The sequence below is a fragment of the Lissotriton vulgaris genome, chromosome 9, assembly GCF_964263255.1.
Source record: "Lissotriton vulgaris chromosome 9, aLisVul1.2, whole genome shotgun sequence".
NCBI lineage: Eukaryota > Metazoa > Chordata > Amphibia > Caudata > Salamandridae > Lissotriton > Lissotriton vulgaris.
In genome coordinates, this window is record NC_141697.1 from 649318965 (window position 1) to 649332825 (window position 13861).

Below are 13861 nucleotides of genomic sequence, written 5' to 3' on the forward strand. Positions count from 1 at the left end.
AAAACGTATCGCAGTAGGCTAATGCAGCACAAGAAGCCACATCATCACAATACTGAAAACTAAGGCATGTAAGAAAATGATCAGGAGACACTCTTTTTTCATCAGCGTGTATAGGATCTGTAACAACATTGTTCATGTAACAAGCTCATCACATCTGGAGTTAAGAAAGGATGCTAAAATCTTGTCTCATTGAGCACCTAATCATTCGAAATGTAGGACCCTTCGTGCTCCACAACCTTCTAGACCACAGAAAAGAACTACCCCAGTTTTCCTCACCCATTATAAATATCCCTTTTCCCGGTGCTCACAAGCTAAAATGGTTCCCTACTTTTTTTGCGTGTATAGCCGTTTGTTCTGCAGTAGCTAGTGTAGAGAGCCACTTGGGCTCTCCACTACATTGTTGCTTTTCCCCCACGCACGCACGCACAACCCCGGGGCGGGCTCGCGCCGGGGTATAAATAAACAAGCGGAAGACCGCTCGTGGTCTTTCCAGCTAACTGTTATCTAGTGTCTCTGTGCCCTTATTGCCTGCATTGTATAAGCACGTGGTAGGCCTCACTTACCACTCTACATTGGCGACGAGGCGGTCGTATGCCACGCGTGCCCGCCGCCTCCTGCTCATCCTGCTGTGTGTGCTCCGGCCGCGGCGCCCAGCCGCTCCTGCACGTGGCACCCGGAGACCGAGACCCGCCCACGCGTCACCCAGGAGGGTGCGCCTTCAGCCGGCGGGACTCATGGTGCCGGTGCGCAGCCTTCGCTTCCTGCGGGTGAGTGATCCTTCTGCCCCGCCTGCGCGCGCTCACCGCGCCCCCGCATCTCGCCGGCCGGCGAGGGGATCAAAGGCACCGGCGGAACCACGTGGTCGAGGCCCGGAGCAGGCCCGCCTCTTCTTCTCCTTCGGAGACCCCAGGGAGACGCCTCCGCCACTTGTGCACGCTGGGCTCCGCGCTGCTCTCTCCCTCGGCACGCTGCATCAAGCATTGGCTGCTGCAATTCCGGCGCACCTCTGCCTGAACACGGAACGCTGAGAAACAGACAAGCATTGGCCAATGCACTTCGAGCCCCGCTCCTGCCCCTGAACAGGGGTTTCTGTAAGGCCTGCTGCCCTGTGGACAAGGCGATTAACTGAGCAAAGGGGAAGACACTAGAGTCCATCACTACACCCAAGGTCACCAGCGTGCAGCAGACCCCGGGCACCCTGCTAGGTGCACCAACACGACTCCGGAAAGCACCACACCTCCTCAACAACAGCGCCACCATGAATCAGGACGCTGGCGCAGTACAAGATGGCGTCGTCCAGCCTCCGCCACCTGCTATTCCCCCACAGGCCAACGCCCAGGCGGGGAACCAGGCCCCTGCTGGGCCCACTACTCCTGCACAGCCTGCCCACCTGCACGCCGGCGCAGCGCCCATTCCGCCATTCAGCGAAACGTCGGACCCAGCCACAGCTGCCCTCCGATGGCGAGCGTGGGTCGGACGCCTCAATCTATACTTCAAGGGAACCAGAGAAACCGATGGTACAGTGAAGAGGTCACTACTCATCCTCTATGGGGGTCAAGAAATCTACGACCTATTCGAGTCGCTCCCAAACACCGGTGCCGAGGACGACTACGACGCCGCAGTCGCGGCCCTCAATGCCCATTTTGATCCGCAGCTAAACAACGACTTCGAGAAGTTCAAGTTTAAGCGCGCCTGGCAGACTGAATCTGAATCCGTCGACATGTATTATGCCCGGCTCCGTCGACTTGCGAGCACATGCCCGTTCACAGACCCCAGGGAAGAGATCAGGGACCAAATAATTGTCGGATGTAAGTCAAAGCTTCTACGCAAATTGATCCTCAGGCAGCCAGGAATTTCGCTTGATGAGATCCTCGTCCTGGCCAGATCACATGAACTGTCGGATGCGAGGGCCGAAGAGATGGAGGTGGCGTTGCGCACTCCAGTCATCGTTCCAACGATGGCGCGAACCCCGACCATCAAGGAAGAGCGGGTGGACGCCATTCACCGACGATTCCCGCCAGCGAGGCAGAGACAAGGCCCTCCACGGACAAACCGCTGTGGGTACTGCGGTGAAGATCACCCGGCCGCCGCCACGTGCAGCGCCAGAGGCAAGACGTGTCTCAAATGTGGGCGTCTCAATCACTTTGCCGCCGTTTGCCGGGGAGGCAAATTCAAATCGGCAGGCCCACGTGCCCGTGCGGTGACGCAGCGGATTCACCAGCTATCGCTCGACCAAGACCGGCCCCCGCCGGATACCGAAGCACAAGACCGTCGGCCCAGGTATGAGGACGACGAAGACGACGAGGTATACATCGTCTCCTATGTCAGCCGAGCATCTACGAAACGACGGCCTCCACCCATGTGCTCCATCACCGTCGACGGGACGAACGTCAATGCGCTGATAGACACAGGGGCATCCGTCAACGTCATGGATTCGGAGCAGTACGACAGTATGTCCCCGAAGCCGACGCTGTCACCGTCCACGGCAAGAATATACACATATGGAAGTACGGAACCGCTCCCGCTCCGAGGGGTAATCCAAACCACGGTTGTCAACGGAGACTACTCCACAGAGACCAAGTTCCACATCACTGAAGGCAAGAAAGGCACCCTCCTGAGCTGCCATACCGCGGAAGATCTCGGCCTGGTTTTCTTCGCCAACCAGGTGCACCAGGCCCATGCTGACTTTATGCTCAAAGACTTCCCCGAGTTGTTCAAGGGCCTTGGCAAGCTCAAGGGGAGGAAGTTCAAACTTCACATAGACCCAACCGTGAGGCCCGTCGCACTCAGGCATAGGCGGGTACCTTTCAATCTACGGCCACAAGTAGAAGAGGAGCTACGGAAGCTCGAAGAGCTGGGGGTAATAGAAAAAGTGTCGGGACCGACACCTTGGGTCTCCCCGCTGGTCGTGGCCCCCAAACCGAAGCAGCCAGGAGCCATTCGCCTATGTGTGGATATGAGACTCCCAAACACCGCCGTCAAGCGCGAGAGGCATATCACGCCCACCATGGAGGACATCATAGCGGACCTCAACGGGGCGAAGTGGTTTTCGAAGCTGGACCTGAACTCCGGATATCATCAGCTAGAGTTGGAGCCGGCCAGCAGGTACATTACCACGTTTTCGACACATGTGGGGCTACGTCGCTACACCCGGCTCAGCTTCGGCGTGTCATCGGCAGCTGAAGTATTTCAAAACGCCATTCGGGAGGTGCTGTCCGGACTGACGGGTGTCATCAATCTGAGCGATGACATCCTTGTCTACTCTTCAACCCTAGAAGAACATCACACCCACCTACGAGCAACCCTACAGAGGCTTGCCGACAGCGGGCTGACCTTGCATCGGACCAAATGTGCCTTTTACCAGGAAGCAGTGGACTTCTTCGGGTACACCTTCACCAGAGAGGGCCTCAAAGTAGACCCAAAGAAAGCGGAGGCGATCAAAGCGGCCAGCACACCTCGGAACCCAACGGAAGTGTGCAGCTTCTTGGGCATGGCCACGTACTGCGGCCGGTTCATCCCGAACCTGGCTGCCATCGCGGAACCACTCCGAGCCCTCACCCGCACTGATCAGAAGTGGGACTGGACCGCAGCCGCCAACAAGGCGTTCCAGAACATTAAAGCCGGTCTTCTGGACAACACCACCATGGCCTACTTTCAGCCAAGAAGGAAAACCGAACTGATTGTGGATGCCAGTCCCGTGGGGCTGGGAGCCGTTCTTTTGCAAGAGTATGGTCAGGAAGAATAAAGACCGGTCGCCTATGCCAGCAAGGCGCTGACGGACACGGAAACCAGGTACGCACAGATAGAGAGGGAGGCCCTGGCCATCAAATGGGCCTGCCAGCATTTTCATCTCTACCTCTGTGGACAGGAATTCACCGTAGTCACAGACCACAAGCCGCTCCTACCTCTCTTTGCTGGAACCTCAAGACTAGCCCCTCCACGGATCGAGTGGTGGGCTTTTCCAGCTACAAGGCTATCGCTTCAAAGTGGTATTCCGGCCTGGCGCTCATAACCCCGCCGACTACCTGTCGCGGCATCCGGACATTGCCACACAACTGCCATCCAGAGAGGACGGAGAAGAAGTGGAGGAGATAGTGCATATGGTCACGCAGGCCGCGTGTCCCGAAAACATGACCCTTAAAGAAATCGGGGAAGCCACGGCGGGGGATGAAACTCTCACGAGAGTACGCCGAGCCCTCGAGGAAAATCAATGGGCCCGTTTCCTCGATGGTGCCTCGAGCCTTCGTCCGGAAGTCAGCCATGCGAGGCAGCAGCTCTGGCACGTTCGCAGTGAACTCAGTGTAGGAGAAGAAGGAGTAATCCTGCGAGGACACCTCCTCGTCATGCCGGAAAGCCTTCAACAACGCGTATTAAGCCTAGCACATGTGGGACACCAAGGCATGGCCAAGACAAAGGCGCGCCTACGCAGCAAGGTGTGGTTCCCCGCGATGGACAACCAAGTGGAGGCGATGGTCCGGTCCTGCCATGCATGCACGATCACCGGGGGCGAACCCCATCCAGCACCAGTGATCACGGAAGATGCGCCCCGGGCTCCCTGGACCCAACTCAGCATTGATTTTGGCAGCTTCCCAGACGGGAGGCAGATGTTGGTGCTGGTGGACTCCTTCTCGAAGTTTCCCGTCGTGGAAGTCGTTGCATCCACCGCTTTCCCACACGTCAGAAAGGTGCTAAACAAAGTGTTCGCAACCATGGGACTTCCGGAGGAACTGAAGTCAGACAATGGCCCTCCCTTTCAGGGGCGGGAGTTCCAATCATACCTGGACTCTCTCCGAATCAAACATAGGAAGATCACTCCGCTGTGGCCTCAAGCCAACGGAGAAGTGGAGCGACTGATGCGGACCATAAACAGAGCCCTGCGGATAGCTATGGACAATGGGGAAGATCCGGAGGCAGCACTGGATCAGTTTCTAGGAGCCTATCGGCAAACGCCGCACTCGACAACAAAGTGCGCCCCAGCTCACGTATTGTTCAAGCGTGCCCCCAGAGACGGCATACCCACAGTGAGTGAGTGGATGCCGGCAGAAAGAGATGCGGAGGCCACGCAAGCCAGGAGACGGGTCACCAATACCAAAGCAAGCCTGCACCGCCATGCCAAAGAGCCGGGCATCCAAGAAGGTGACGCAGTGGTCGTCAAAGATCGTTACCCAGGATGGAAGTTTCGAACACCGTTTGAACCAGAGGTGTGGAGAGTTGAAAGGGTGCACGGGACAATGGTCACGGCCAGGAGAAATGGACAAACAGTCACACGAAACATCTCCTGTTTCAAAAGGGCCACCGAAGCAGCCGGGGGACACCAGCGAGCGGAGGAGGTTGCAGAGGAAGAGCTAGTGCTAGGGGAACCAAGCTGTCCTAGGTCCCCGAGTCCTCTGCCAGGACCGGCACGTGGAGAGAGTCAACCGAGGCCAATGCCACCCGGCCTCGGCACCGAGCGGAGTCAGCCAAGGGCCTCAGAGGCGAGCGAAGATCCGAGGGCAACCCCGGCTGGGGCTGCCGAACCATCAGGGATCCGGAGCCGGCGATACAGCCTGAGGCCCAATCCGGTGCCCAGCCAACGGCTGAGGGACTTTGCATGGACATCTCCGTGAACTGTCATTCGAATGCCCGAGGGCAGATAGAACTAAAACAAAGGAGGGATGTAGAGAGCCACTCGGGCTCTCCACTACATTGTTGCTTTTCCCCCACGCACGCACGCACAACCCCGGGGCGGGCTCGCGCCGGGGTATAAATAAACAAGCGGAAGACCGCTCGTGGTCTTTCCAGCTAACTGTTATCTAGTGTCTCTGTGCCCTTATTGCCTGCATTGTATAAGCACGTGGTAGGCCTCACTTACCACTCTACAGCTAGGTTTGCTTTCAACATATCTACAATGGTTCTCATTGAGAAGTTAAAGGTTGAGTAAGTTCTGTCTCTGAATTTGTGAAAATCCATTTACTAGGTTTGTTAGATCCTTGAGATGAGAGAAGCCATGTTTAACAAGAGTCTACTGAGCAAGTATGTCAAAAAGCTGTACGTTGGATGATTCCGTTTAACGGTCTGATTCCTACTTTTTTTGGTGCAATATTACCACAATCAGGAAATACTGAAACTGTGGAGTGCTGTGTTTATGGGTCCAGTATTACTGCCCCGTTCTGAGTTCTGCACCTTGAAATGGGTGATAATGCAGCAATAATGCAAGTTTACTCGCATTCCAAGGTGCTAAAACTTGAAACAGTGTGCTTTTTTTAACCACAAACATGGCAAAAGATTTTATATGGTGATATTGATGCTGGGAAAAACTCACATTAGGGCTGTAGTTGGGATTTCTGCAATAGTAAGAATAGGATCTTACAAGTTTATGGAAAAATATTTTGCTCTGTGACTCTATCCCTGAGTTCTGATAGCTTCATCTGTTTAGTCGGCCATCATAAAGATCTGGGGAGCCAGAATTGTGGAGGTGTATGATGTGATCAATTGCACGTTTCTAGAAAGTTATGTGTTGGGGATGTCATGTATTTCTGAGGAAGCTGTATTGAATGTGCCGTTACGTAAGTGCAGGAAGACATCATGTGTTGTAAGTGTACAAATGCATCATAAGTGAGTGCACAAAAGTCAATAGTTCAAAATAGTCTGTTCTGTCATTTTGTTCAGGAGATGTGCCAGAGATGAAGGTTGAATCATCTACCTAAGTTTGGGAACATGACATAGCTTGCATGATTTCATTCTAAGTATGTAAGCCTGACTCATTCACAGGGCAGGCCCCTCGTATTAGTGTTTACATATCGACAATTGAAAGAATTCCTTCTAAGGTTTAGTAGTAAAGTCATGAGTTGATAGAGTCCAAACTTCTTTCTTAGAATAAAATGACAAGTCCATTATCTGTGCACAGGGGGAATTTCTGCCTGGGTAATCCAACTGATTACTTTTTGGTGTGTTTGCTCTATGTAGCTATTGGGTGGGGGAGGAGGAGGGCAAGTTTTAATAGGGACCAGCGCATGACGTGGAAGTTAAAGAAGCATCAAGGTTTTTTTCTTAGTTTTGATACAAACCATGCATGGATGAATCAGTTTCAGGGTTTTAGAGTAATTTGATGTCCTGGGAAGAATCATTTTATGAGTATGAAACGATGTTGAGTTTTGAGTATATCCATTCCAGGAGTTTGTGGTTAAGCCATGTCCAAAGCAAATCCGAATTTGAAACTGTGAAACTGTGTGAATTTGGAAGAATGTGCAAATGAGTCTGAGAAGCATTTATTCCTTTGTTGAATCGATTAGCATGTTTATAATAAATTCAGACTGTGTGCAAATCCATTCAGTGTCTGTGGAACATCTTTGTCTTCAGAATATCTATTACATATGTGTAGGTAGATCAGTTGAATGAACTTAAATTGATGTAATGCCCTAGGCAAATTCATTCCGTGAGTTTCGAAGTAATGGCATACTTGGGCAAATATATTCCCTGAATGTAAAAGAGCAGCAGGCTTTGGGCCTGTCAGTGCATTTATTACGGTGCAGTGCCTGCTAATTGGAGAGTGTTTACCTTAAGTTTGAAATGATGTCATTTCTTGGTTGCGTCCTTTCTGTGTGTAGACCTGGAAGCCACACATTGAGCTAATCCGTTCCCTTGGATTGTTTAGGGATCATCCTGTTGGTGCATTAATGGTCTTTTTGAGGTTATATTATCTCAGATGAGGACATTAGTAAACAACGAGTAAAAGTCTGGAGGACCAGCGTGTGTGAGATTGACATATATATGTACCAACCTCAGCCTCGTCATTGCACATCTAGGTATAATCTTCTTCTGTTCTCTATCTTTTCTTTTAGCCTCACAGCTGGCAGCCGGGCATCAAGAATCCCTACCGAGGAGTAGTAGTGTGGATGGTGCCAGAGAACGTGGACATAAGTGTGACTCTGTACCGGGTAACAACACTCAACCTTTCCGCACAGTTATCAAAAACCTTATCAACACATAAGGCTTCACTGGACTAAATGGTCCCTGTACTTTTCTACTGTGACTACACACGTGTGTCGAGGCAGCTTTTAATTCATATGCCTTGCTTTATTATCTTTACAGTTTTCTGGGAAAGTACTCATTGCTCTCTCTCTTTCTACAATCTTGTGTCTTGATGGCTGGTTCTACAACAATTGGCCTTATGGGAAAATACCCACCTTCTGTACTTCATTTATCCTGTTGAGATGTTTGCATGTCTCTTTCATGTTCCATTGTTGCTCCGAAATGTAATATTTTAATTATCTCTATCTTCTGGGCTATACTTAACCTGTTTTATTCTTCTAGATGTGTGGTCCTTAAATCAGCACTGCACACAGTACTCTAGATGTCACACTTAACACTAAAAACATTTACCAGCTGTACTATCCCAATGGCAAATAATACTGTTGATGTGGACATCAGATATGCACCTAATGTTCTAAACTCTGTGCTCCAGATTACGTTTGACAATTGGGCACAGTGGGTGGATACCCACATTCATAGAGGCGTGTTACTCAATGATAGGCCCACAGAACTGAACGGAGTTGTCCGCAAGAGACCACCAGAACCACACACCGCGCTGCAGATTAGCACCTAGAGTTAGTCACATTAATACAGGTGAAGCCTCCATCCAGTATTGTATGTATCAAAGGCATCGGAGCACTGTAGGTGGGCAAAGACATTCACTGTGTGTGATTAGAGAAGTACCTAGATTCTAAGACCGAGAGTGGGCAGTGTTCTTTCAATTTGTGTTTTTTAAGCTGTTTCCTAAATTGGAGCAGGGTTTGGGCTTTCCTGATGGATACAGGGATGTTGTTCCAGCTTTGGATGAAATAGTGTACATGAGGTCTACACATTGATCTTCTTTAATTATGGCAACCGAACATAGCAAAATATTCTAGTTGAGATTCTGAGATTTGGATAGAACCCTCCAGCTAATGTAATTGGCCGCAATAATCCATACACGGTCTCACTAGTCCTTTATTGTCTCATTTTTGGGAGGGTGCGCCATTCTGAAAAATATTTGATGACAGAATTGTATTTTGTTCAGTTCCAGTCTCCTATCACGCATGATTGTTAACCTTGAGATGCAATGAGAACTTGTAGTTGTTGAGTGCGGCTTTTCTCACCAGATGATGTTTTGTATTCCAGGACCCCCACGTGGATGAGTTTGAAGATAAAGAATGGACCTTTGTAATCGAAAACGTACGTCAGCCAATTTCAGCTGCTAATGCCAGCAAATAATGTGACTGGGTAAGGGACTTCAAAGCAGAAGTTCCACATGGAGAAATGCAAGAGAGAGGAGAGCAGAAGTGTGGTAAAGGTTTGAAACATAAGGAAGAAGATGGAGAAGCAGCATAGAAAGCATGAAAGAGAGGGCAGAAAGCTAAACAATAGACCAGGCCTCTCTCTGGCTTGTTTTCTTTGTGAGGGCTGGCTTGAGGTTTCCAGTGCTCCTTATTCCAGCTTAATCATTCCCCGTAATTGTGAGGTTAAACTGCATTGTACTAGTGTGACATTGTCCCCACACCTTCAGTACCAAGTTTATATCTCCCCACTACTACAGTCTTCTGAGTCCCACACTCACTGACACCATGTTTATCTCTCCCCAGTTCTCTTGAGCCCTACACTCTCTGACCCATGCCCTACAGTCTTGTGGTCCCCACACTCGCTGATACCAAGCACCCCTGCTCGAGATTATACAAGTTGGGCCACCACACTCACATGCTGAGCGCTAACCTCCCCACGGGTCTAGAGTCTGATTGAAACCACAAGCATGCACTCTCCTTAAGGCTGCATGGGCACCTAACTTAAGGACACACATTTTAGCCTCTCCTGTGCCGCATACTGATGTATTAATCCGCATGTCAGCTCCATGGCTTACAAACCCCCAACACCAGTGGCCTACTTTACATGGCTTTCTTCTTCTTTGAGCAGGTAGTACTGATGCATGAGAAATCAACAATCAAGCGTAAGCCACACTAGTCACATAAAATGTTTTGTATACCGGTCCCTTAGTGATACAGAATACACCAAATAGTGTCTGATGTTTGTTTTTACCCACATTCTATCCTCAGGAGTCAAAGGGCCAACGGAAGGTCCTTGCCTCAGTAGATGTGAACATGAAGAAGTTTGTGAGTGCGACGCCTACGCAGACGGAGCTGAAACTCAAACTCAAACCACGCTCGGTCAAGGTAGTGGCTGCCACCCTGCAACTCTCCTTGTCCTGTGTCTTCCTACGTGAGGGCAAAGCCACGTAAGTCATATATAATTTTAACTCTTTGCTATCTCCACCACACTCTCCATCCAGTATTTATGGCCCATGGAAGCAGGGGAATGAAGTCCCAAGTTAAATGAAATTGAATATTCTACCTCTTTCCAGTCTCATCTTGGTTACTGAACTTATATCTTTGGGGTTGGGTGGTGTTTTTGATAATGATGCAGAAACGTGCATCCTTTCAAAAGTTGAAGCCAGTAGAAGCCACTCCTACTAATTGTATCCATTAGAAGCAACTCCTACTGCTTCATGACAAGAGGCAAAGGGGCTGTAATTCAGTGAAGAGGAAATGTGTTAAATTAGTTGTTGCTCTTACTCTCCTCCAAGGGATACTAAAAAATATGGAGTTCTGCAGGAATAGGAGCAGTCCCTCACATAAAACAAAATGAAAAAAAGGCTCCAATCTCCGGCAGCAATTTTTTGTGCTCCTTCGCAGTAGCCACTGTTTTACAGATGGCTTTCTAGGCCCCTTCCTTTGATTTTGCTAAGAGAAAAGCCCAATCAGCATCTATTTTTTTGTTGCTAACTGGGTTTCTCTTTCAGCAAAAGCACGGTGAGGAGCAGAGACAGTCTTATGAGGAACAGATAGTATTAGAAGAGCATGAGGGAGTATAGCAGGAGAATAGAGCAGTATGTCTAACTTGTCTTGGAGATAAAAGGAAGCAGCTTCAGATTTCCCAACAATCACGCTTGCATATAATGTTAAAATATATCATATGCCAAGCAGGGCACATGAGAGGAAGAGGCAGCGGAAAGGGAGAGGGATGCAGATTAGTATGAGTACTAAGTGAGAGAAACAAAATATTTTATAAAATAATGAACATTTTTTAGGACTTTCAAAACAGAAATGTGAGAGAGTGTGTGCATACAAACATCCTAGGTGAAATCCGACAGACACATCACCATACTCGACTTAAAGCACCTGTACCCAACTAATCATCATAAAATACATTTGTTATAGGGGTGAACACCCCAAACACTTCCCCTGAACCTACGCCCCTGATAACAGCCCACAAAGCAAGCATTCTATTTGGCTAGCTTGCTCCCAAAGTTACATCTGTGGTGCTTATAAGTGAAAGTGCCTTTTAGTCCATATTGTTTTAAGACAAAATTCTATGAAACTATTGCTGTTTTGTATCATATTTGTATTTATATATAGCTTTCCAGCTCTGAGGCGGCTTTGAAGCACTTTCTCAGTGGGTCTCAAGCTCCTCTGTGATAAGTACAACATTAGTCATCCGAATGGAACTACGGTTTATCATTCTTAGTATGACTTAGATGTATGTATGTGGTATTTGTATAGTGAAAACCTAGTCCACAGTAGCGGTGTAGGGTAAAGGAAAGCTTACAGTCATCGAGTGATAGGAGAGGAAACAGGGAACTGGGAGAAGAAGTGCTTTTCTTTTTTTTACACTTCTTAGTCTCCAGTCTTATGGTGCCCTGGTTGCGGTTGTGCTGAGATCCTCCACAGAATAGGTGCTTGTCTGCAAAATTAAGTTCATTGTAGGTCATGATGGTTTTGTTAATGATGCTGCTGGTTTTGAGGATAGTGTGTGCGGACAAAGGGAGCCAATTCAGGATCTGGATGAAGGCTGCTCTTTCTATCAGTTTTCAAAGGAATGCCCATATGAAATTTACCTTTAGTTGGTACAGTCAGCCAGCTGGCCAACATTTGTTCTATTTTTACCATGTAGGATACCTCGAGCTCTTCTGGAGATGCGCGTGTAGTTAGGAAATTGTCTATTTTTCCCCCGGAGTTTTATATAGTGCAAACTTGACCCGAAGGTGTCAGAGCACTTTACATGAGCACACAAAGACACATTCAGTTTCGTTAGGCACAAGGAGATTAAGGGCCAGATGTAGGTAAGTAACATTTACCGAATCTTAATTACCGAAAATTACCGAATTTTACCGATTCGGTAATTCTTTTACCGAATCGGTAAAATTCGGTATTTACCGATTCGGTAAATACCGAATCGGTAAAGCCTATTGATTCCTATGGGCTTCAAAGCCCATAGAAATCAATAGGCTTTACCGATTCGGTACTTACCGAATCGGTAAATACCGAATTTCACAAGGGTGCAGGGGGTGTCACTTTGACACCCCCTGGCACCCCCTAAACAGGCACAGGTGCCATGTGGCAGGCATACCTGCCCTAAGGGCAGGTCTGCCTGTCACATGACATAGGTGTGCATGCACACATGTGCATGCACACCGGAATCGGTATTTTACCATGGATTTGTATTCCATGGTAAAATACCGATTCTGTAAGCCATGTGCACAAGGTACATTGCCTACCTACATTGCATTTTCGGTAATTTTACCGAATCGGTAAATATTACCGAATCGGTAATTATTTTACCGATTCGGTACATATTACCGAATCTGTAAATTTACCGATTCGGTAATGATACCGATTCGGTAAAATTACCGAAAATGTGCCCCTACATCTCAATAGCCCTTTACCGATCGGAAACGGCCGAAAATCGGTATTTTCGGCCGATTCCGATCGGTAAAGGGCTACCTACATCTGGCCCTAAGTGATTTGTTCAGAATCACAGGATTTTGAGCGTCGTTGCTTAGACTCGAACCCGGTTCCCCAGATTTGAGGTTGACACCCTAGCCATTGGGCCTCAAATCCTCCCCAAATGAGTCTCCCCAGAGATGAGTCTATGTCACAATATTGTGTGTTTTTTTTAATATTGACCTACCAAAATATTGTATCCACAATATTGTCTGCCAGCATATCAGCAAGGTAAGAATCTATAGGAAAGTATAGATTTACTATTCTAAGCTCCACATCTATGCTCCACGTGATATTTTGTTAGTCGTCATTGTGGATATGATATTTTTGCAGATCAATGTAATAATCATGATATTGTGGTACTGCTCGTAGTTGGTTATGTTTATAGCAGATATTACGACTGTTGTTGATAGAGTTCCTTGAACAACTGTGGCAGACATGAGTCTGATGGTGAGGACCACTGACCTTCACCAGTTTGTAGAATTCGAAAAGTCACCGTTGCTAAACTATGCAAGCGACTTTTCTTTCTTTCTTTCTTTCTTTCTTTCTTTCTTTCTTTCTTTCTTTCTTTCTTTCTTTCTTTCTTTCTTTCTTTCTTTCTTTCTTTCTTTCTTTCCTTCACATAAGCCATACAATGCGCAAATAATGAAATTCACATTCTAATACATTAATACAATAAAAGTGGATAAAAACTGTAAGTTGACACCATTCACAAGTAAAGAATCGTAAAGCAAAAATTCAACTTTGGCAAATTGCTAACTCTTCTCAGAAGAATAAAAAGTAAGATAAAACTAACAAAGTGCTCAGTGCAAGTGGTAAATAATAGTGCTCTTTTGAGCATCAGGGGTACCACAAGGGGCAGATGTTCAAATACTTTCCCAAAATATAGTAAGTCAGCTCTTGTCCCAAACAGTCCCCAAGAGCCCTTGCTTGAGTAACATGGACTTTTGTTAACTCAACAGAGAGTCTAGTAGCAAGTTACAAGAGGAACACGTTTGCGGCTTTTTAAAGACAGCACTGATGGAGCATGCGCGCTGCATAGGCGAGACCTAAAAAGGGTTTGATGTAGAATT

The 13861-nt window shown here is 48.1% G+C and overlaps 1 protein-coding gene across 5 annotated transcripts in view; it reads left to right on the forward strand.

Annotated features, from left to right (window-relative positions):
• EHBP1L1 (EH domain binding protein 1 like 1) overlaps nucleotides 1-13861 on the forward strand; it is a 289110-nt gene that overhangs the window by 134774 nt on the left and 140475 nt on the right. For all 5 annotated transcript variants that reach the window (XM_086938343.1, XM_086938339.1, XM_086938341.1 and 2 more), the window contains 3 exons: nucleotides 7821-7916; nucleotides 9139-9192; nucleotides 10065-10243. In XM_086938343.1, coding sequence (XP_086794469.1) covers nucleotides 7821-7916; nucleotides 9139-9192; nucleotides 10065-10243 — 329 coding nt within the window. The remainder of the gene's footprint in view (nucleotides 1-7820; nucleotides 7917-9138; nucleotides 9193-10064; nucleotides 10244-13861) is intronic.